This window comes from Liolophura sinensis, chromosome 8, assembly GCF_032854445.1.
Source record: "Liolophura sinensis isolate JHLJ2023 chromosome 8, CUHK_Ljap_v2, whole genome shotgun sequence".
In the NCBI taxonomy this organism is placed as follows: Eukaryota; Metazoa; Mollusca; class Polyplacophora; order Chitonida; family Chitonidae; genus Liolophura; species Liolophura sinensis.
In genome coordinates this window covers 15,424,131-15,449,877 of record NC_088302.1, presented here as the reverse complement: position 1 = coordinate 15,449,877, position 25,747 = coordinate 15,424,131, and the positions used below count along the sequence as shown (strand labels likewise).

The 25,747-nt window shown below is 39.2% G+C and overlaps 1 protein-coding gene across 1 annotated transcript in view; it reads left to right on the top strand.

The window, feature by feature from the left end:
- LOC135473065 (degenerin-like protein del-10) overlaps nt 1-25,747 on the top strand; it is a 62,432-nt gene that overhangs the window by 28,409 nt on the left and 8,276 nt on the right. Inside the window, exons 4-9 of the mRNA XM_064752862.1 lie at nt 4,234-4,349; nt 11,469-11,650; nt 14,488-14,632; nt 16,606-16,632; nt 17,682-17,738; nt 18,540-19,636. Coding sequence (XP_064608932.1) covers nt 4,234-4,349; nt 11,469-11,650; nt 14,488-14,632; nt 16,606-16,632; nt 17,682-17,738; nt 18,540-19,636 — 1,624 coding nt within the window. The remainder of the gene's footprint in view (nt 1-4,233; nt 4,350-11,468; nt 11,651-14,487; nt 14,633-16,605; nt 16,633-17,681; nt 17,739-18,539; nt 19,637-25,747) is intronic.

Here is a 25,747-nt window from a genome sequence, read left to right as displayed (position 1 = left end):
TCATTTGTACTTAAGTACACTTACTCTCCTCATCCCACTCTTCACCTAATAACCCATCACTTAGATTGCACAGTTTCATCCATCAACTCTACGCATGTTCATTTGTACTTAAGCACACTTACTCTCCTCATCCCACTCTTCACCCAATAACCATCACCTAGATTGCACCACGCTTATGCATTTCAGCTCCACGCATATTCATTTCCACTTAAGTACACTTACTTTCCTCTTACCACTTATTCACCCAATAACCATTATCTGCTTTGTACAGTTTCGTTTAATAACTCCAAGCTTATTCAATTTTACTTACCTATTCATACATTCAACATTATAAGAAATGTTAACGGACAAATATCAAATGTGTGCCACATTAGTGGTAATAATCTCGTATTTGCGTCTAATTTTTAAGACTATAACTTTATATTGCAATATAATAGGCTTGTTATGAGGCGTTGTTTGGCTGTAGGGAAGTATCTTCATTCTGTCCGGAGTTAAAAGACAAATAGATTATATTATAATATTCGTAAATTTTGGTCAGTATTTATACCGATGTGTAAGAGTTGTTGATTCTTCTCTCCTATACAGTATGTAATAGTATGTGTCCGCATGTTTACCTACTCGGAAGGAAATGATATGGTTTCACAGTTGGTCTCATTCCAGCGAGCAACTTTTGAGCTGTTGTGGCTTAAAATGTATTATAAGCGCACGCTTTTCGTCAGATTGACAAATGTTATATGTGAAACAGTCTATGACTAATTTATAATAATTCCAATTTATAAAACTGTAAATTATGTGTACATATTATTATTCCAAAATGTCACAAAAAATCCCTATGCTGAATGAGTTAGATGTAGAAGAAAGAAATCTCGCCGTTTCTCTGATTATGAGCACGTGACTCATGCTTTACTTTTTACATGTACGTGTAGCTATCTGCAATCACAGCACGTCTATGAGCATAATCTCGGACTGGAACCGCCCCCAGGACTTGAATTGTAGCTGAACGGCGGCTGAAAAGAAACTCGACTAGCTTCCAGCGCTTTTGTCGTTATGATGTCCGCAGCACGTCAATAAGCTGTCAAACGCAGCTGTAACGCGTGCTCGACCATGTTACCGTGGCCATGTCGTCTTGTGCCGAAGCTGGACAGGCAGAGTTAGTGAATCTCCGGTGCTTCCTTCCTGTGGACGATGGCTTGGCCCCCGTCTCCCGTAGGCGCGGTCTCTAGAGGCCTTTATTCTGGAGAGAAAAACTCAATTTGTACAGCTCCTCTAATCTTGGAAATCACTTAAAAATAACACGCATGCCAATCACCGAGGCAGCCACATGGACAGCAGATCACTGTAGGCGCATTACAAACTTAAAGGAATTGACAATTGGTGCGAGGGCCTTGACATTCTTATTAACAGTTTTGATTGGTTGAGTAGTCTTTAATTTGCATGAGGTAATCGTGTGACAAGGCTTCGTCTTCAATCATGATATCTGTGAAATGTGCTCGTGATACGCTACGATATGATGGGCTTTAATATCGGCATTAAAGCAAGCTGTTGGCCTAAACCACATTTCTTCTTATACGAAGGTTGCATTCAAATTTTAATATTTGAAAAAACATAAAGATCGGCGAATTTGTTATATAAACTATTATCAATACAGGATTAGGGAAGCCATAAAGACAAATCAATAACAATGATCGATAACTGAAAACAAACTCCTACATAAAAAGAAGACAATGACCAACAATAACAACAACAGCAAGACGGTCTTTTTTATGGTTTCAGAACACCACTGGCTTGCGTGCAGTGCGCAGGTGTGAGGAACAGGAAATATAAGACGTATTTTCGTGTCTAGCAAACATCACACCGATGACAATTAACTCCACTGCCTCGGTGTGAAATAAAATAAATCCAGGGCAATTCGTGACTGAGGGGATCAGAATTCACACAGCATGAACATTTGGATTATAACCCGTTTAGTCGTTTCTCTCCTAGGAGAATAGGCTGTGACTGGGCTTATTTGCGACTCTGGTCATTCAATCTGGATGTGTGGGGAAAGAGACAAACCTATCTGTTAGCATGGAAGGCTGTTTTCTCCCCGAGGCGATTGAAGAGCAAGTAGCACTTGAAGCCGCCCTCGATTCTCCTCTAACACAATCGAAGACTCTTCAATGGCCACCTGCGTTCATTTTGTCTTGAAGGGCGAAAGGCGCTGAAGAACAAGGAATTCCTCCTCAGACTATGACCTATCGACCGATCTTTTCGGCCTGTGTGCCTGATTACTTTTCAGAAAGATGTTGGAAAATTTCGAGCAAAGTTATCGTTAGCCTTTCGTTAACAGAACCCATTCTTCATTCAGTATCAGTAATGTTCAACCAACTGTTATCTAAAATTCAGCATTTTGTTTATGGCCGTAGTCGACATACCGGGAGATGGCATCAAGAACTCACATTTACGATACCTTCAGGATCATAAAACTTTCATCAGCTATTGACATTCATATTCACAACACCAACACACTCACACCATCCAATACCAATTTTGAACATTTACTCACACTCGTATTCACTCTCATGTCAGCCATTATTAGTTATCAACACTTCCTCACGCTCACATTCACGACACCAGCATACTCACACCATCCAATACCAGTTATAAACATTTACCCATATTCGCATTCACGACACTAGCACACTCATACCAACCCTTATTAGTTATAAGCATTTACTCACGCTCACATTCACGTCACCAACATGTCACACCGTCAAATACCAGTTATGAGCATTTACTCATACTCGCATTCACGACACCAGCACACTCATGTCAGCCATTATTAGTTATCAACAACACTTCCTCACACTCACATTCACGACTCCAACACACTCACACCATCCAATATCAGTTATAAACATTTACCCATATTCACATTCACGACACCAGCACACTCATTCCAGCCATTATTTGTTATGAGCATTTACTCACGCTCACAATCACATCAGCACAATCACACCATCCAATACCAGTTATAAACATTTACTCACACTCGCATTCACGTCGCCAACACATCACACCATCCAATACCAGTTATAAACATTTACTCACACTCGCATTCACGTCGCCAACACATCACACTGTCCAATACCAGTTATGAACATTTACTCACACTCGTATTCACGTCACCAACACATCACACTGTCCAATACCAGTTATGAACATTTACTCACACTCGCGTTCACGTCGCCAACACATCACACTGTCCAATACCAGTTATGAACATTTACTCACACTCGCATTCACGTCACCAACACATCACACCATCCAATACCAGTTATAAACATTTACTCACACTCGTATTCACGTCACCAACACATCACACCGTCAAATACCAGTTATGAATAATTACTCACACTCGCATTCACGACACCAGCACATCACACCGTCCAATACCAGTTATGAGCATTTACTCACACTCGCATTCACGTCATCAACATGTCACACCATCCAATACCAGTTATGAACATTTACTCACACTCACATTCACGAGACCAGCACACTCACAAGATCCAATACCAGTTATGAACATTTACTCATACTCGCATTCACGATATTAACACACTCATGTCAGCCATTATTAGTTATCAACACTTCCTCACACTCGCATTCACAACACCTACAAACTTTTAACATCTGTTTAACATCCGCCACAATGCTAACCGTCATCAATTAGTACAATATTCTTGAGTACGGCGTAAAACAAATCAAATAAAAAAATGACTGTCTTTTCAGTCTTTTCTTCTTCGCTAGTCATCACCGGTTTTTGTTTTTGTAAATCGCACTAACATGACTAAATTTTCATATCAGTGTCTATTTAACCACTGTTTGTTGTTGCTAAAACAATTTAAATAAATGGTCTAATTTTGCCAGACAGTTGCATTAATTAACCTGATCTTTAGTATACCTATTGGTCTGATCATCGACAGTTATCTAGCTTACCACTCAAGGAGTTGTGTTACGTGACACAGTAATGGTTTCGATTCACTCTCCAATGATAGCACTACTAAGCCATATGCTTTACGCTGTTCTGGAAGAAACCAAGAGGAAACCACGGTAGCCGGGAAAGTATCTTGTGTCAGAGTTTGAAGATGCAACTGTACTATGACTGATTTAATTAAACCAAGAACATCATTCATTTGTGCTCCAGTTATGTAATTTTATGGAACTATTATGTTATTGTTGCACCAACAGGTGTGTGTGGCAAAATGAACCATGTGATCTCGAGGACTTCTGGGAAACCCTCACGGACTTTGGGCTGTGTTACACATTTTTACCTCGGGCACGAAAAAGAAATGTTTATGGAACAGGTAAGTGGTTGACTAATGTTTACAGTTCAGACAAAGATACCTGTTGATTACTGCCGTCTTTATGGGACAAATATACACTGCACAGGAAACAGTTCGATCAAATATTCCTGCACCCGGGTATATACTTTGTGCTGAATAACATAATAATGTTGACCTACAAACACACAGAGGATGCGAGTTCTATTTATTACCTAATTATTTTTTACATGAATAGTTAAAATAAAACAACGACTGAGATAGACTGAAAAGAGACCGTGTTTCAACATTTACGTTTGACCGTTTGCCAGCTACCACACTGTCGTCGCTTCTCTCGTTTTACTGTCAGTGATGTACGTCTTTAAATATATATTTGATGTGATAGTTTCAATTTGCACGCGCGTGAGCAAATACACGAAAAGACGAGGCATAACTGATTTAACATTTAACATGCATAGTTATGTTTGCTCGTATTGCACAACTACCAGCCCCGATGTCGTAGAGCCTCCGCTTAAACCTTAAAACAGGAAGTCGTAGCTTTCTCGCTTGGCGTTTAGCATTAAGGGTAAGTGCAACGACTGGTAGACTGATGTCAGTATATTTGCTCGGGTGGTGCAGCTTACTTGCCTTCGGTAAATCGTCTTAGTGAAGCAGCACTAGATAAAAGAGCGGTGGAAATCCGTCCTACAACAAGGAGGCGCATTACATGCACTCTGAGGACTCCGTCTAAAAAAATTGCTAAATACGACGTTAAACCCCAAACACTCAATCACTCATATTGCACAATGGAATCTAAAAAGCCAGAAGTGCGACTCCACCGGGTTTGTGTAACAGTTACATAACCCTAGGAGCACAGAATAACGTATTCCACTGACAAAGGCACAATCTTGAATATCTAGTTAATAAACAGTGAAATAAATAAATAAGTAAAAAAATAATGGGATCCACTTTATAAAAGGAATATTATTATGCTACAGTTATGGTTTTAGTATGGTATGTGAAAATTTCCTGACAAAAATCACTGACAGGTTATAATCAATAATCAGTGGCTCTTTGACGAAAGGAAATGTAGCTTAAGGATGGTGTGGACACAATGCAAAAAATATTCATCATATGTATTCAAAAAGTGTTGATATTCCTTCATGGTATATATGGATTTAATGACAGCGTCATTCTAATGAATGGGGGTTGCAAATCATAAATATTGTCGTACTCACTGCTATTGAAAGAAAATCCTGTGAGAGTTTAAGCGGAATCTAAGTCATATGAAACATGTAATCTAATTAGATGACATTTTACAATCTGAGGGATATAACATTAGGAAGCGAAACCGTATGACAACATAACACACTGACAAATGCTTAAGCCAGGGCACGAAGTACCTATTAAAAAGAATAATGCATAATAATAATCGAAACATATGTAGCTGTCAGTCAATAAGGTCAATAAGAATGTTTGCAAAAATGGACTCCATAAATATTCCTTACGAGAAGCTGAGAAATATCTCCTTTAATGAAGAGATTAGTGTGGAACAAAACATTATGGAACCAGATGTCCTTGTTTTAAAGGAATGAACAGTCGTTGATACTTGACATATTGCCAATTTGATTCCTTCTTTTGATACCTATTGATCAACTTTCTTCGTAACATTTTTGGGTATCATTCTGTAAGCCCACTTTCTTTCATTCTTCCACATATCCTGCTGCCAATATGAATTCCATAACTTAGCCATTCATCGCCGGTTTTCACCCTTCTTACGAAGATCTGTGTTACTGGCAAAATGCCCATCGCCATAAAAAGCGACATTATTTTGTGTTAGACAATTGTAACACCGGTGTCTATTGTGTTGGTTGAACCATGGACATTTCCAAAGTCATAAACGCCTTTCAACGGCGGATTAAGCGAGGCGTGGCAACTGTCCCAGTGGTACTTTAACAGCGCTTCCTCGGTCGATGGCTTCGTGGTGACAATGTGCCTTCACAGCTTTCCGAAGGCCTATCATTTTCGCAGTCAGTTTGGGAGATGATTCCACTCTGGCTATACCAGTCATTCGAAGCCAGCTTCATAATTCCCAATGTGCAGTTCAGATTGACTACTGTGTCAGCCATCGCCCCGGGCTTTTTACAACGTGGGTACAGATCATAATAAACAGCGATGAGACGGGCCTAGCGGGAAAGCAAATCTCCGGTGTATCGGATTATTATCTCTTCCTTCATATTGATTTTCATAAGCGTTGGAATTACATAGACCAGAACTAGGCCCCTTTAGGGTGTGCCCAATATGCCCGCGCTGGCGCCCATTACGGCTCAGACTACTGATCTCTTGATGGCGATATCGAACTACCTGATGGTAATCGTTTGTCCTTAACGCATGGCCAGCTTTTACGGAGATTAAATCGAAATTGTCGGGCCGTATTGGAGACTAAACGTTGTATGAGAATAGCCCAGAGCGTAGGCGTTCAACAGCGTTCAGAACAACGCCTTTCCTACCTCATTTTCAAGGTAATATTAATTATAACGGTTTTGAGGCAACTGAAAATTAGTCTGTTTACAAAAGAAAGTAAGGAAAACATTATCGGGTTTACGTAGCAAATGCTTCGTCTGTGTATCGCTGGTATGCTGGTTCCAAAAACTTACGTAGACTCAAATCAGAGCGTCAGGCATTTATTGTAATGTTAGTTATCTGGACCAGATGATTCGAATCAAAGAACCCAAGAACTGCAATATTTTGAAAAGTACCTGTGATGCAATTTTCACTTTGAACATTAAACTTTAAACACAATTTAGCCTAGAAAAGTTTACATTATTTTACTTGGATTCCAACACTGAAGCCAACCCAGTTCTCGTATATGCTCGTAGTCCAATATTCCCACTACAGGGGTTGACTTTGTAGCCAGTTATCAGCTAAAACATGTTTTGCTGACATTTGTCAAACATGGAAGACCTAGATAACAGTCTAGGTTCAGGCGTATGCTCTAAGTGCCATTGTCCGAATTTTAAATCTGTTCCTTGAGTGAAGTACCGTGTATAGTTTATTACCGTTAAACACCAACGTATTGTATTAGGTGTGTGTACATATATCGTGTCTTCTTAATTGTGGCAGGGCACGCCATCAGTGGCGAGCGCCATGCAAGACAGAAGCAAGGATCATTTTTAAAGTCTTTGGTATAACCCGACCCGGATTTGGATATAATTCACGGGATTAACATATAATAAGTGTGATCATGACATTGCGTTACTTTCATAAATCAGTTTGAGTTTATTTGATGTCTAAGATTACTTGAAAAGTTCAGACATGACAAAAGAGAGCAAATAATGATGTTAAGATATAAAAACGACTACGTTGCGAATGAGACACGTTGTGATAAAGACATGTTGAATATCTGCTCTAGTGCAATTATGGACTGGCTTCGGAATATACACGTCATTCCTCGTATACTGTTACACAGTAGCTCTGCATTACACTTTATTACACTCTCTGATACCAGTCCTTCTTAAGTTAAGAAGAGTTGTGCAGAAACGGTAAATCAGTGAGCTTATATTACGTCCGTCGACAAGTGTCCGGGATTGCGTCTGGCCTCAGAATTTCCCAAAGGATTTGGAGATCCGGCTGCCGATATGTCTTCCAATGAACCAGCTGCCTATTTTTCATTTGCTGATCGTCAGCCAGGCAAATGACATTAGGAGAGGTGGCATTATTTCTGAGCTTTGGAACCCCTAGAGAATACGGATTAATCCGTCAAATGTAACTGCTGTGTTTTACTCCGTTCATCCAATGAGGGCGTAATTAGCACCAGAAAAAAACGGGTAGTCTCCGGATATGTGGTTCTAAATGTACTTGACGTTTGGTGGAGGACAGTTAGGCTTCTGATTTGTCATGTAATGTGAAAGTCATGAAGGTTAACTGCACTTTCTTGGTGCCACGGTAAAGGTATGCTTGAACTTAAACTGTGATCTTAACATAACATATTATAACCTTGCTCTACGACATTCGAGACGCTTACCGTATTGGGTTATCACATCCAGTTTAAATCAACAGTGCTTTGATGGCACGATTTGTCTATGTTTATTGAGTAATGCAACATGTATTGGAAGGAGTGTTAGCAAATTTTTATTGACGAACTTTAATATAGAGTCGTTGTATACGCAGCATAGTTATGTAATCAGGGCTGTATTTGCAAGCCGTTGTTTTATTAATGCCTAACTTATTTATTTTATTTATTTGATTGGTGTTTTACGCCGTACTCAAGAATATTCCACTTATACAACGGCGGTTAATGCGCAATAGCTGTTTCACTAAAGTATGCGTCTCGTGACACACAGTCCTGCGAAGAACATTTTTTTCCAATTGTGCCTCTGCCTTGAAGGCGCTAATTTGGCAAAGACATCCCGGCACCTCGGCTGTGATTTTTGCCGGTAATGCTAGCGCCTTGGTCGAGAAAATCTCGCCAGTGGCGTTGAATACGCGGCTTTGTTCGCTTTCTCTATCATCCATCATGGAGCTGCTATACCCGCCTTCTGATGTCCGTCAGATTCTACTTCTGATACTGGCCTTGCTGTTTAAATCCACCAACTATTCGCCCGTCATCAAAAACATCCATACGTGATAAATTGTCCTAAATCGTCGACTTGTGAATGTGAGGTTTACACAGTGACTCGTTCCCGGTTCGTTTGTTCGACAACGCGTGGCAAAGAACTGAAGCAGTCCACGAATAAAAGGAACAAAGTACATGCAGTTGACATTTGTTGGCACTTTATCCTGTCAAATACGGTCTTTACAACGATAAAAGGCTTTAAATTGGGCTCCAAAAGACACGTTTGTCTTGCCCTAATGGTTCTTCAGTTTGATGAAGTTGTCATACTGACACTACAAAGTGGCTCGTCTAGGCTATTATAACGATCCGGCTATTTAGTGAGGCTTTTTTTTTGCTCTAAGTCCTCACCCATAATGATCACGTTTTTGCCATTTTTCCAGGAAGTTGACGGTGTATGGGTTTCTAATCCAGCCATCAGCGTGTGTGACATTATGCAATAGCGTGGTCATCAAAGGCAAAATATGATGTCAGTATCGATGACAAACTGGTGAAAAGCATGCCCAAGGCTTTTTAGAATCAACGCTTCCCTTGTATGATATCCACGTACATTTCAAGCTCAATTAATTTAAACTTTTAGTCAGAGTTACGGCAATTACTTATAAATAGTCACAAACGATATGAAATAATCTCAACTATTGGCTAAGCCGTGCTAATTTGTAATTTGTATGCGAGCACTAGCCTACTCTGTATAGCACCTGAAAAACTAAGCAATATATATATATATATATATATATATATATATATATATATATATAGAGAGAGAGAGAGAGAGAGAGAGAGAGAGAGAGAGAGAGAGAGAGAGAGAGAGATGTTCGCTGGAAAGCAATGTGTAACGGTTCCTGCTGGTATCAATTAAGATGAAAGGAGTCCCGTTTATTGCTTGGTCCTTTTATTGATCATATTTTACACGAGTGCTCTTGACCGCTTGTTCTGACTTGGTATAACACAAGCCTTATCTTTTCTCATCCCAGTATATGAACTTTCTAATTCTTGCATGGCTGTTATGCGCCCTTTGGCAACAAAGAGCTAAAAAAAATATGCCACCCCAGCGTTGATAAGATTCATGGCCGTATCAACATGGTGTGCACGACGAAAACCAGAAGAGTGGAAACTTGAGAAAATGAGCGGTTATTGATGACAACGCTATCAAGTGGAGAGACATCACGCCAAGTGATAGAACAGCTACCACGTTGTCACCTCCCACTTGGCAGAAAAATCGCCTTGTTTCGGATCATCGAAATTGTGATTAATATCTTTCTCCAAAATAATTCGGTTAGCTCCCCTTGCTTCGACTCTTTTATAGAAAGAGGGAGGAATCTTATTCTCCATATTACACACCCAGCAAAGGTCAGAGGATTTCCACGTGTCCTCGTGATCAGGGGCCACATTCACAAAGATTCCGAAGTCCAATATCTTTTGCCCTTTCGTAAGTCATGTTGTCTAGGTCATACCGCCATGATGCAATGTGATTTACGAGGGAAGTTATACAACATTGACTGAATGGCAGGGGAAGCACAAGAATTATGAGAGTGTAGAAAGTGAACCTCTTGTACATAACAGGTCTTCTTTTTCGTATCTAATATCGGCCTTTATGGGCTAAATTCGTGCTTTACATACTTTCTGATTTATGTGGTGGTTTGTGTTAAACGTCCTGTTGGGAACTGGTCGTGCGATTATTGACCCAAACGTTCAATTTAATTGACGGCTGGAATACGAATGTCTGTTTCTACGCATAGATTCGAGTCTGATCACACGGATAGTGAAGTCGACTTTGGGTAGGTTAACTGACACATCAAAGAGTGTGGCCAAAACGACAAATGCTGAAAGTAGAGATGCAAGCCGTATTTATGAGGTGTACTGTATGGGTTTTAGGTGATATGTAGTGTAGTTATCTGAGTGGATCGAAATAAGTGTGTAAATAAATGGGTACTGACACAGATACCAGACAATGCAACCAGCGTAATGTAAAAGAAAACTCTCTTATCAGTTATACTGGAAATAAAAGTGCGTTGGTTGTTAATATATTAATTGCTATGGTTCATTTTGTTTTAAAGATATCAGTAACACCATATCCCGCAGAAGCCAACAAAAACGAATGTTAATTTTTTAGCCCCCAAACCGGTTATGCTAACTGTAGACACACAGACGAACTACCCCTGTGCATGAGATAAAGCATTACCGAAGCCTTTACGGACACAGTTTCACGCCCATTTTTGATTACAGTGTAAAATCTTTGCCCCCTTTCGCCAAACTTCCAGACGTTTTATTTTATACTTAAGCATAACTGTTTTGCTAAAGCAATAAATTTACCATGCATAACAATATACCTGTACGTAGTTCTTGAATAAAGGCTTTTCGAGAAATATTCCATGTTAGACTTACGCAAAAAAATACCGATTTTAACTGGTTACAGAAAATCGGACAGTAAACTGTACGCTTTTCGTTGCATTTATCTGATTGATGTCATTGTTCCCGTTCTCTGATCTGACTGATGCCATTGTTCCCGTTCTCTGATCTGATTAATGCCATTGTTCTCATTCTTGTGTCAGGTCCCGCCAATGGCCTATCCTTGCTGTTGAACGTAGAGCAGTATGAGTACGTGCTGGGGACAAAGTCGGCGGTGGGTGCCCGGATCACAGTGCAGGAGCCGGGTCAGGTGGCCTGGGTTGCGGAGAAAGGCGTGGACCTGGCTGTGGGCATGTACACGGCAGTGGAGCTGGAGCCTATCACGGTAATCTCTGCACAATGCATATGTTTATACATTGTACAGTGATAAACTGTACATGATGAAATAAAATCAGAATTCAGGATCTAACCTTGGCAGTACATGTGTGTTATTGGGAGTGCATGGCTTTATATATGAAAATGACCTTCTGGTGCGCAACGCGTTTGTGTGTTTTTGGCCTGTGAGTGCATTAAGAAGATAACAATAGCTGCTAGTTTTGTAGACAGTGAACTTGCAATTCAGGGTGACAAGTCAGTACTAATGCCTTTGTCAACCTGATTGACTCTCATTAGGTTGAGAAAGGTATAGTAGTGATACGAAATTGTTGCTAGCCTGAAGAAGTTTAAAAGAAAACGACAGTTTTTATGTTAACAGTGTAATCGTTTAAATGATAAATGCTGAAAGATTTTTCAGTAATGCGAAGATATCGTTTTGAAATAATGCAATAGCTTTTCAAAGTTCTGAATTAACATCTACTTTTAATTTGAGAATTAAGCCATAAACAACATCCAATCTAACACCGTACTCGCCCAATGAGGTCCATTATATAAAAAGAATGCGGATAAAACCATTTAAGTTTATTCTAACTTTTCGTGCTTCCATAAAACGACTTATACATGCCTAAACGACATGAATTACGCAGAATTTGGTATAAAATGCAGCTATGTCATGTGGACAAGCCAAAACTTGAGTCAGAATCAGCGTAGCAGTAAAGATCATTCATACGATATTACATAGACATTAAATTTTATTTACCAATCCTTTTAATGGCGCAGAGTAAATCATTCCCCGTGACCCAGACAATTTATTTCTCATCTTCTTAGCTTTTCCTTCCAATTTAGCCTAACAAAAATAAAAAGTCCGTGGATTTGTGAGGTTTTATGTTCAGGGAGTCATTTGTGTTAGAACTAACGTTGTTGGCTGATGTAAAATTACGTTGCGTAACTCTTTTCTAGACTTTGCGCGTCCCAGGGGAAAGTTTTATGACGTAGCTCCATGCAGTAAATTCTCGCCGTGTAATAGAATTGCGCCGATACTTGCTCCACGAAATGATTTCATGGAAGGCTTGCACGCAGATGGTCGGGACTGGAGAATTCTCTGGGATGTTATTTTTTGGCGTCTGTTTATAGCTAGAGAAAATGATGCATGAGTTATCCCTAGGCTGTTGGCTGAAAAATGTGAACGGGACAAATGTGGACCCCTCAGTACTGACCCCTCGGCGCATTTCTCCTTCACTCAAGAATACAATATCATATGATATAATGAGATGAAGACCGATCCCACTGGCGTCAGTGTCACAATAAAGCTACTTATCGATTACACAGACCCTCTGGTCGGACCCTAAGACCACAGGGTTCACTCCCGGCCCTTTGGCAAATAGGAATTCATGGCTGGGCCGGCAACTCTCGTGACGCAGATGTCACATGATAACTTCGTATCATATCGAATTTAACCAGGTTTAACCTCAGATTTCTATTTTTTCTGGGCCAGATCATAAACTGATATAGCTACTGGTTAGAACCCTGCACTGACTCATCTCGAAATGTGTGCCTAATTACGAACCCCAGGGAGAATAATTAATTTACACACAGATTAGATTTCACGCTAGCCTCTGTACGGTCGATCATCTTAATCTAACCTTCCAATATAAACTACAATTTATGCGGAGCTTTTCTATTATCTGGTGAATAACCTCCACCACATTAAGGTTAGAAGGAATTTATGGACGAACCCATAATGCCATTGGATCTTCTCGTGCATTCTCTCATTCATAATTTTTTCTACTAATTTTTTCCCTCACAAATAACCATTTCTCCATACGGGAAAGTAATATTTTTTTTCGTAAGGAGTTTGCCTTAAAGTTAACAAATAGCTTAAATGCCTCCCATGTTTATAGTTATCAATGATATTTGAACCTCTGCACATGAGCACTTCATCACACAGAGTACCGTGTATATTAAAAGTCATTAGAGTCATCAGTATTTATTACTTTTATTTAAACATTTATTACTTGAAACAATGGGCAAACTGTACTTTTCCCAAGATTTTCTTGGAAGATTTATTTTCATTGCTTTCAACGGTTACTTCTTCCTTGTAAATCAAAATATGACAGCAATAATTCATCACTGGGAAATACACAAGCAGTAAAATAAGGGCTTATATGCATAACTGATTCTGCATGAGCGTGTCATTTTCGTATGAGGTTTAACATAGATGACTTCCAAACCGGAATATGTGAATTTTACGGCTTCGTATAAAGCTGACCCGTGTTAGCCAAGGCGGCTGATTAGTTCCTCTTTGAGTTAAGCAAGTCGCAGGTGCTGATTCCACAAAGACATTTCTGACCTACGTCAAAATTTAAAATGTTGTCACAGTGTTTTGTTTTTGGTAATGCAAGTTGAAATAGACCGTTAAAATTTCAATTTACAGGGCTCTGAAATAAGCTCGAAATTCATAATTTAAATTTTTGACTTAAGTCAAAACTGTCTTCGTGGAATCAGCACCAGATCGGCAATGAGTTCGCATCCAGCCCGAGCTTGTTCGATCGTTACTTTGCGAGAGGAGGATTGTAAGGGCTTACTTTGTTCTATGTCTTTACCCACACACCTGACCGCCGTCGCATGAGTGAAATGTTCGCAAAATTCCGATCAAATTTCTGATTGATTTGGCTGTACATATCTCTCCCTAAGCGGATGACGTGGGTTCATTTTTAATCACTGTTTCCCTGCTTTCTCTAAAAGTACATATCTATACTGCCTCAGCATCAAGTCTTTCTTAGAGTTTAAGAAACCCTCGTTTCTCATCGATGTGTTGTTATCATTATGATGATTATTATTTTGTAGAGGAGAAACGCCCCTCCACCCCACACGTCTTGTAAGAGGCAGTCTGATAATTACAGCCGAGACCAGTGCCTCACACAGTGCCAGAAACACTACCAGGAGAGCCACTGTCGCTGTTCTATAAACCCTGATGTTAAGTTGACACAAGGTGAGACAAGACTGTTAAGCTCTCTGGTGAATAGTTGTTGAAAAAAATTCTATATATCTGTGTTATAACATAGAGGTTTATGTATAACGAGACGATACGCATGCGTTGGTTAAACCTTGGTATTAAATTGACACAAGCTAAGGCAAGATTCTGATGCTATTTTTTTCGAATGGTAATATTTGGAATGTTTCTTTGTTAATAAACTGGTCATCTTTTATACGAATGGTGTAATGCTTAAGAAAAGTCACAAACATGTAAAAAAAATTCTAATGTTTAACCAGTTATTGTACATAATTACTTGAGCTCACAGGTGCCTCAGTATCTAAATATGGGATTTCATTCTTAATCTCAGCCTTTAATAAAAAATTTCGCCTAAGTAATTAATTCTAATTAACGCGCATCCATTTAATAATGCGTTTTCTGGTTACGAATGCGTCTCATAGTCTAACATGCATGTTTAATGCGGTCTATTCAAGGCCTGATCTCGGGATCACGAAGCAATCTTGTACTTAAGTCAAAATTTCAAATCTGTTTAAAGTCGTTGTTTCTTACTTAACAAGGTCAACATATTATTTGGCAACGTAAAGTCTGGGCAAGTTATTGTTAAACGAATTGACCCATGTGCCTTATTCATGTGTAGGATGTAATTATTTATTTATTTAATCGGTGTTTTTAAGCCCATCTCAAGAATATTTCACTTATTACATACAAGTATGATTGCAGAGAAAATCTAGAGCAGTGAGGGCAGTGTGATATTTAACAAATGGATCACATGTAACTGATGATATTTCTCTCGTTGGTTCCGAAAAATACTTAAAATTTAAAAGTGCAAATGTTTAAAACATTAACAACTTACATCGTGCCAAGGACAACTTACATAAGCAGAAGTAGGTAAAAAAGCAAGTCGTGTTAAAAAGCATTTAAGGACCCTCGCTGGTCTGTTAATACTCAAAATGTTGTGTTGAATCCCACGATCAAAAACAAAACAATATGATGCAGGATCTTATTTGAGACCAAATAATAAAGACACACATTACACATTAAACGGCAGGACAGGCTGGAGACTTCTGAATATTTGAACTGGCCAGTGGGTCTTATCGAGCTAACCACCTTTTGAGAAGAGCGCAATCACATTGTGTCTATGAGATTGAGTGAGAGGCTAGGATTTGGCTTGCCAGATCCGTGAGGATCCAATTAGAGATGACATGATTAGCGGGTATAGGGCCTGAATTGAAGATGACGATCATTCCAATATGAACAGAATCATACGCGGAACAAGTTGGTGTAGGACATGCAATATGGTAATGTGTGCGAGCTGTAGGAATTGCTTTGTTTGTCACAATATATTTACCTTTGGGGTGTCATATGACTTTCAACGGTATTTTGGCCATAGGATAACGGTGCCTCCTTTATAACAGATGGTCATAGGTGTTTGTCCAAATGATCACTTTGTTTGCCAAAAGTATATTTGCTTAATTTTTTAGTCTTGCGTGGCTTTTATTGTCACTTCCGATATGCACCAACAATCCCTGATTGCACCACAACGGTTCTAGTGCCGCCAAATTTATGGTGCTACATTAATGGACCGCTTTTCTGACACTTGACTTAATGCACCACCTAGTGCCAGTATATACTAAATTCGTTCATGTTAAATATAATTAAAAAAGAAAAAACGTACAGCGTGAAGAGTAAAACCTGAGCAACGACGACAGTGTGATAATTGGGAATTGGTCACACGTGGCAGGAGAAATTAAGCATCCTGTCATTTTACCACAGTGAAGGTTTCATTCTGGTTTTGTTGAACTGTTCATGTAAATGCATACATAGTACAACATTACACTCCTTGTAGCAATATGGCTTAAGCAGATCCCAGGCTGAAACGATCCAAGGTTTCCTTATTATGACAGGAACAGTTAATTAAAAGATGACTATAATATAGGTAAATTTTGATTTCATTGTTGTTTTTGTTCCAGATAACCGTCGATACCCAAGAGAGAACGGTAAGATAAAATGTACATATTTTCGTTGATTTCAAAGTTGTGAGTCAGTGATATATTATACAAATATTTCTTTTAACATTTTCATATTTACTATCTTCCTAGAATACTAAAATATGAACACCGCAGTGATAAACAATAGTCATGATGGCAGTAAGTGGGATAGATGGCTGAGGATTCGGGGCCAGTTTGGCTGGGGATCGGGGCCAGTTTGGCTGAGCAATTTATGGATTGTGGACACAAAAGCAATATGCGCCATGGTTGCTCCAGTGGTCATGCAAACCCCGGCAGCCTGGTGTCATTCACTTGTAACCGCAATCCGTCCACTTAAGGGCAGCAATGATGCGCGTGTCCAAGTCCCATGACACGGGAAACACGTGTGTGTGGACAATCAGCTGACAGTCATAATGGCCTTTGTTTATTGGCTTTTTAACTGAAAACATCACGTTCAGAATATTGTCTACATTTCCGCTCACCACTTTTAAATTAATGAATGATTAATGGATTTGTACGGTTGATCAAACCCCTAGGTATTGTTGGGAGTTTTTTACGCATGATAGCCGGTCACTCCCAAAGTACCATTAGCACCTGAGTCTAAGCGTTTAAATGGCGTCCATGTATAACAAATGACAATATCTCATGCAGGACTGCAGCAGATAAACTCATCCAGGCAGATGAGCTGAAGAAGTGGCGTATTATCTTCCCATCACTATCTACTGCAAATTGATATCTTTTTTTTTATGTTGATATCAGACATGTCCAGAACATAATTAATTAATGGGAGATTGTATATCGTTGAACACAGCTTTCCAACAGGAAAATCAGTAAACGTAACTGTAATAAATCTGAAAATGTTTTGTCTTCTTGATTTTTTATCAATAATATGTAAATGTCATTAATCGTTTAAAGGTGTTTAAAGGCTTGAATGATATACATTTATTGATGACCAGTAAAAGTGTCTGGTCCATAGACTAAACAACGTTTTATATGATAGTTTTATAATATTAGCAAAACTTAATGCTAAATGGCCCGTATTTGTTGGCATTTTACAGTTCAAAAGCCCCAATGTGATATCATAGGATACATCAAATGCCAGATGAATATCACAGGTATGTAATATAATGTGTATCTAAAAATACATTAATAATCAAATTATTTCTAATAATAAATATACAGTTTTTAAAGTAAAACAAATAAAAATGACAATATGAGCTTAAGAGTGGAGAAATGTAAAACTCCCATTACAAACCATGTATTTATTTATTTGTAAACAAGTACATGCCTCTTTCAGCTAATCGAGAAAAGTGCCGTGACTTATTTAAACAGTTTGATTGTCACACTTTTAGGGTATCCATAAAATGATCTGCCAGTTTTTGTATTATCTTTGTTTTATAAGATCCTTCGTCTGAGGGTTTGTCTGGTACTTAAACAAATGTGATGGTTGCCCCATGTGTGCCTGGTTTCTTCTGTCCATAAATTGACCAAAGTCTTGAATAGAAATCTTCTCGCTTACGAGATGTGATAAAGACCACAAGGTGGAGAGTAAAATCAGGGCATCGGCGACAGTCTGTTAGTTGGCAAACGGTAGAACATAACCATTATTTTAACTGTTCATGTAAATTCTTAAATATAAGCTTCTTATGTATCCCCTAATACTATGGCTTAAGCAAAACTAGGTTGGAAATGCTGTAATATTGCTTACAATCCATCACTAGAGGATTGCCATCACATTTAATAAACAGGACATGAAGAAATAGGAGAATGAATATCATGAATTGATAGAGAAAAACGAAAATACGAAAAGGTTTTCCATGTTTGACATTGATAATAAAATATCAGTCGTGTTTGATGAAACGAAAGAAATAAACTTAATGAAGATAAACCACATGTTGCATCCTTTTTTTTTTCAGATCACTGGGCGGCCCAGGGCTGTTTTTGTGTGCCGGAATGTCGTGTGGTGGAATACAGGACGTTTCTGTCTTACGCCAAACTTTCGGCGTACGCTGCCGAGAGCATTGTCCGCACTCTAGAAGACAGGAATGTGCTGGAGCAGAAGCTACAGAAGGCCCGGGATAAGTACCACCGGATAGATAAAACCATATGCGCGTATGACGTCGATAAGCTGCATTCCACCTTCAAATCACTGGATAATGTGTACAATGGGATAGCCGAATATGTCAACTTTCAGCACACAGATTATGAGAGCACTTTACAGAGTTTACAAGATGCGTTAGACGCCCTGAACAGAGACGTTGTTGTGAGCTACTCGGACATTGATGAAATGACACACGTGGCTTTTTTGTCACTGGATGGAAGGATCAGAAATCTTTTAGGCGAAATAGAGTTTGAGAAATCTTCAGTTCCTGATATCTCTCTTCGTGGACTTCTTGATAAGTTATCACAGATTCTCTCACTTCCAGACTCGTCCGTGTCCGACTCTAGCCCCATTCTACAGTTTCGAAAAGGCATATTGCGCTTTCAGCAAACTATAGTTAATGGGTATGGACAAAAATACCGAGAATTTCGACAGCACCGTAAACAGTACAATATAACCACTGACAGCATGCTAGCTACGATCACAGATCTTTCACGACTCTTGACGGAGAAGTATTCCGCTGCCAAAAATGCAAGTGGTGGCAGAAAACTTGGCCATTTATTAGATTTAATTTTCGAAGATATTAACCAACAAAAGAAAGAATTTGAAAATCGGCTTGAGGCCGATCATAACCAATTGTTAGATACGTACTTAATGGACAGGAAAAAAGTAGTGGAATTCAGGAAGACCTTATATAACACTAGTAAGACATTTACGGCCACAGTGAAGAGACTGAAAGCCGCTATAGCCGACCTGAAACCAGCCTTCCAGCGGCTGCACTCACAAGTTGAACTTGTTGCCATGAATTTTTCCACCTTAAGGTTGAATTATGACAAGAAGTTTTTGAGGAAAACGGAAATGGCCACCAAAGTGAACGGAGAGGATATGAAAGAGGCACTGAGAAGCCTGAGGGTGAGTAATACTTAGTGTGTTTTAGGTGAGTCACCTAAAACTTTACATGGTTTCAAGCATACTTTAAGTCTAAATCTTGGGAATCTAAGCTTCAAAACAGACGTTCATATCACAACCGTTAAACAAACTGGACGCTTAAGGTCAATAATCACAAGACCAATTCCCAAAACAACGTTCAGCACAAACCACAAAAGAACTAAGAAAGTATATGAAGTATGAAAATAGGGCGGATTCGTACAAAGGTAAGTAGTCAACAGTTTTCATTGATGTTGGAAACAGACAAAAGGATTCTTTTGTAGGCAAATGAATGAAATCGCTTATCAAAATGCTGTACCATGGTGGTCAATAATCAAAATACGCACACACAAAACAACGCTGAATTCCGGGCTGTCACCAAAGTGTACATTGTTGTAACATGCATTGCTGTATCTAGGGTTGGACCGGTTATTCGCATGTGTGCAATCGCACTCACGAAAGCGTTGTCTGCATCATACTTTATCACCAGTACCGTTGCGCATGCAAAACGCGGAATAGGCTTGTACAGGTGGATGTGGGTTTGTGATTATATTAAATCGTGAATTGTAAGTTGTACATTGTCCATCATATATCATGTTGCATGTGTACAAGTTGTTGAAGTTGATTTTGGTTAGTGTTCTATATTACATGTCACAATGTTTGGATATTTTCAAGAAAACAAACACTTGGTAATAAAATCTCAGAACCCGTACAACAAAATGCCCCGCGCCAGGGTCGTATTCAGTGCCAAACCCTCCAAATTAGCCCTGATTTTTCACCTGCTACTGTCTTCGAAACCAGAAGCCTAACTACGGTCTTGGTGTACTTGCCAGAGGTACTGAGAATAGATCTACATCAGGTACTGAACCTTTTGGGTGAAGTATGCAACGTGAAGTCGATTATATCTGATGTGACCACTCAGTGGTGACAAGGACGGTACCTTTAATATTAGATATCTTGCGCCGCTGTCAGTCGGCGTTGATGATTTATTAGTTTCAAGGTTTATATGATAAATTCTAAAAACGTACATGTTCCGTCGCATTGCAGATAACAAAAGATTTGTATTTTTTGTTAAAAACAAAAAAAAAGTGAGCAAACACTGGCTTATTAAAGAAAAAATCGTTCGAATTAAAACTCGTTTATGTGCATCAGTGTGAATTTGTTACGATCCGAGTACACTTCGGTCATTTAAAGTGGCCTTTGTTTGACCACAGGGACTTTCTTAGCTCTGAGAACGCATGGCCATGTTCCCAGTTCATTTTCCGCATTGAACGTTCTGAATTTTTACGGTCACTGACCTGGAACTCAACGGTAACGCCTGGGCTGTCCTCAAAGTGTCACAGCTGTATGTCACGGAAGGATAATCTTAAAAGTAATTTTGAATTCATTATTTGAATGTGAATTTTGAATAACTCATTACGCAGCAATAGTGAAAACCTTAAAATCGTATTTAAGAAGTAAGCCACGAATCCACTCAAACAGCATTCGAATCTTGCAAACTGGCATATAGAATAACGTTAATCCATTGCTAGAGTGGACTCTTCCAAACATTAGGATGGTTTTCAATTTTTTACAATAGTTGCGTATAATTTCTTCTTTTCACTATTAGAACAAAAATTTAAGACCAAACAAACTGTCAATCGCCTTTTTATTCGTGTACGTGTTGCTTACAGTCCAAATGTCATACAAAGTATCTTTTTCCATACAATCTTTTTCCAAATACAACACAGTGTGGCTGAATCGAATCGAAAATGGCGGTTAGCGAACATGGTCTTGCTGTCGATGTGTCACATTTCTGTTAATTATGACGTTATGGTCTTTACTATTGATGATTAACTAGGTGATGTGAAGTCAGTATTACGGGGAGGATTGAAAGGAACATGTTTTTTTTTTGTAGCGTGCAGCTTTAACATGTTGAGGACAGCACATTCGAAAAGACAGAGTTCATGTTTAGTGAATGGAAGATTACAAATCTGAAAGCTTCTGAAACAAACCTCATGTTTTTTTCTTTTTTTTCCTACATCATTGAAAACTGTAGACTGCTTCTCTTTGCATGATACCGTCTGATCCTACTGTCGTACTTTATATATTTTATTAGTTCTTGGGTCCTCCGTGGCCGAGGAGGTTATCACTCCAGCGCGGCGCACTGACCCAGGAGCCTCCCATCAATGCGGACGCTTTGAGTTCAAATCCATCTGCTGGCTTCCTCTACGGCCCTATGTGGGAAGGTTTGCCACCAAACTGCGGATGGTCGTGGGTTTCTGCCTGGTCCCCCCCCCCCCCCCTCCCCCACCCCCACCACCATAAGAGAGAACCGCGTAAAAAAAAAATAAATAAATTCTTAGTTCTTTGGTAGTTTTAGCTAAACGTCGTTTTGGGAACTGGCCGCTGAACATCCATCTTGGTTGACGGATATTTTGCAAATGTCTGTTTTTACGCATAGATTCTGTACCTTTGTCATAGTATCTCACGAATGTAGCTGGGGCCTCCGTGGCTCAGTCGGTTAGCGCGCTAGCGCAGCGTAATGACCCAGAAGCCTCTCACCAATGCGGTCGCTGTGAGTTCAAGTCCAGCTCATGCTGGCTTCCTCTCCGGCCGTAAGTGGGAAGGTCTGCCAGCAACCTGCGGATGGTCGTGGGTTTTCCCCGGGCTGTGCCCGGTTTCCACCCACCATAATGCTGGCCGCCGTCGTATAAGTGAAATATTCTTGAGTACGGCGTAAAACACCAATCAAAAAAAAAACAAAAAAAAAAACGAATGTAGCTTGTTAAATAGACTTTTCTGCATATTATAAAAAGGTTATTTCCGACGAAGGCGTTAAGAAACAATTAAATAATATTTCCACTGATGCTATCTACCAAAACACAATATGGTATGCCAGAAGCTGTTATTGTTACCACCCATTTGTAATAGACAGACTGTTACAGAAGGGATCGAGAGTTTTTAAGAGTGGACACAATTAGATCAGGTAATAAATTAGACTTCCTTATACATCTGCGATTATCATCCCATGGGACTGTCCTCGAGTGAAAGAGGCTGTGTCCTGCTTATTTCACTGTCTTTGTCCGTGTGTCACGACAAGCTGGTCGACTAGGATGTGCCAAATGAGCTTCTCTGTCAGGACAATCCAATTAGTTTTGAGCAATACCTAGACCGTTACACCTGCCTCTCGTTATGTCATAGACGGTTTAGGTCTTCCTGTAGATTTGATGATGTATTTACCAAGCTACACTTGAGATAAATCTTGGGCGACAGGAAGGAGTATATAGGCATGATTTTTATTATTTTGCATCATATGACTAATAATAGGGAGCTTATTTCTAAAGCGCACTACAAATACACGTATGGAGGGTTAAGAGAGTAAGTAGAGCCGTTACAACACCGTGATAACTGGGATGCGGTTACACACTGTCTCTTGTCAGTTTACAAGTCAAGTTACATCTAAATGCCCGTGCAAATGTACAGAAAGTGTATGTAACGATGGAGATTTAAAGCATTTGAGAAGACATCACTACCTAGTCAAGCTAAACACAGAATGCTGTGAAATATACACACCTTAAAGACATTATGAAACATAATGAGTGGAGGCCAGACCCCGGGGATACTTAGTACACCCAGCACTGAGGGTCTCAGCGTTTGCAGATACACTGTACAATAGACGTATAACGTAAATAGAATTACAAAAGCTATGACGTCAGTGCGAATAGCTGGAACATGGTTCGACACACAATGCCGCCTGAAAACGACCTCTGTTCCATTGACTTCAGTCAGGTTTTTAATTTAACTGTTTACATGTATGGGAGCATAGTAGACAGTAGATGTCCATACAGCCCTTGGTACCACATATCAAATATAAATTTAAATTATTTTTGAAACCTTTACACATCAAGACACCAAAATAATCTGCGGGGCCCTGTAAAAATCAAACTAATCATTTTTGAGCAAATGAGCTACAATGAACTAGCCCAAATCTAAACTGTCTAAATAAATTTCTTTTCCTGCATATTTAATTTTTAGTGTTCTGTTGGTGAGAGTTTATAGCACGAGCTAGATGTTACAGTAATTCAAATGAGTAAATGATCTGGGAGAATAAGAGCCATATAAAGGTGCAGTGTAAGTTGTTGGACGGTTTTAAATTTATAAACAGATAAGATAATAATTACAGCTGCATGTTCCTTTTCGCCCATTACACTCTTTGAGCCTGATAATCTAGCTATTATCAGGCAACATATATATTTTTTCATTTGGACAAATTAATTATTTAAAATATGCAAAATAGAAATCTAACGGGATGTCGCTGAGTGCTTCGTTCATTATTAAATTTGACCTTGCTCGTGTTGGCAATTTGTTCAAAGGTTACAAAATGTTGTTTTCGTTGTGACTCATGATTTCAACATTTCAGATAGCTCTATTTGGAAGTTTTAGCGTGTCTGGACTTAAAGGTTGATTGTGTTGCTTTGGTTGTGACCTTTAATTTAAATTTTTTCTGCACTTATATAGACAGTTCCATGTGGATATTTTAGCGTGTCTGGCCTTATCGATGTTGTCAGTCATGAAAGTTAGCTTTCCCTTTTCACAATCACCAAATGTCGTTAAAATACAAACAGTATTGATTTGTCTTGTTGGACTTTACCGTCCGCTCAATTTCCGCAATACGCTGGCTAACGAAGAGCCCTTCCCGACCCGAAATCAGCCGAGTTTGGGCCATGATGGCCCGCGTAATCACGTTGGGCTTGACTCTCGCTCTCTAGGACGGCTTCGTCTTTAGCCAAATCACACATAGTTCCTACAAATTGGGAACGCGTCCAAACCAGCCAACGACTCTGTTCATCAAACCCTAATCAAATCCCGTTAAAATGACGACCCGTCTGAATATCAACTAGATTCGCCAAGCCACGCTAGTTATCAGCGACACCAAGCGGTAAATAGACAAACTAAGTTACCTCCTCACTAATGAGTGAAAGATGAGAGTTGAACGTAATCTTTGTGGAGTTCTGAACGCCTCTCAAACAGTATAGCGTCTTTATCTGATAAGAGTTAGCAGTGATTGCTTGTATCTGAGTTCTAGTATATAAATCTTTTCAGATCGTGACTCATAACTCTAGCATAGCATGAAGGAAAGCTTTTCCCATCCAACCAGCGATTGGCCGCTTGCACATATTGCAGATAAAAATTGCCTACATAACATATATATATATATATATATATATATATATATATATATATATATATATATATATATATGTGTGTGTGTGTGTGTGTGTATGTATGTATGTATGTATGTATATATGTCTGTTTAATAACATCTGATGTGTGTAATTTTGTGTAGTGTTGAGGAAACTGGGGCACATTTTCTCCTCTGTGCCCCCGGTAGGTTGTTGTTTGTAAAGCTATAGCTCATCACAGCATTTTAAACACACATTAGTAAAGCTATGTCCACACCAGAAAAAAAGTAGTGGAGAATAAAGGAAGGTGTATATCGAATACTGTAAGATATGTTATGTTTTGTTTTTTTCCTGGGCGGAGAAATGTTTTGTACCTTTAATTGAATCCTTATAGTGCCTAGTACATGTAATTAACGTATTTCCTAATGCATAATTATTGGAAGTCACTCATCATTTAATCTCTGTTTTTTATATCCTATAATACAAACAGACATACAGTGCACAAAGAGAAACTAAAACAACGATGTCATGATGACAAATGGAATATCGTCACTCATTGCGAACTGAATGTCGACTTACTTCTGTCCGGGTTTTATTCTAACTGTTCATGGAAATACATAGGAAACAGCTGTCCACAAACCCCTTATAACCGTGCCTGGAACGGAATTTGGTAAAATAAAGTGAAGCTCGGATGTTACAAGGGGATGTAATAGCAGCTGGAATATATTGTTCAGCTTTATTTGTTTAAGGGGAAACTTTCTGCGCGACCTATAAGAACCTTATAAAGACGAACATGAGAAGAAAAAAAGTAACGCCTCTTTTTCTCCTGTTCATTAGAAAGCCAACGCGATTTAGTTTATTTTCCAGCGCACCCGATATCTTATTTCACCCAGTCTTTCATTTGCCTTCAAATTGATTCAATAAGGCACAC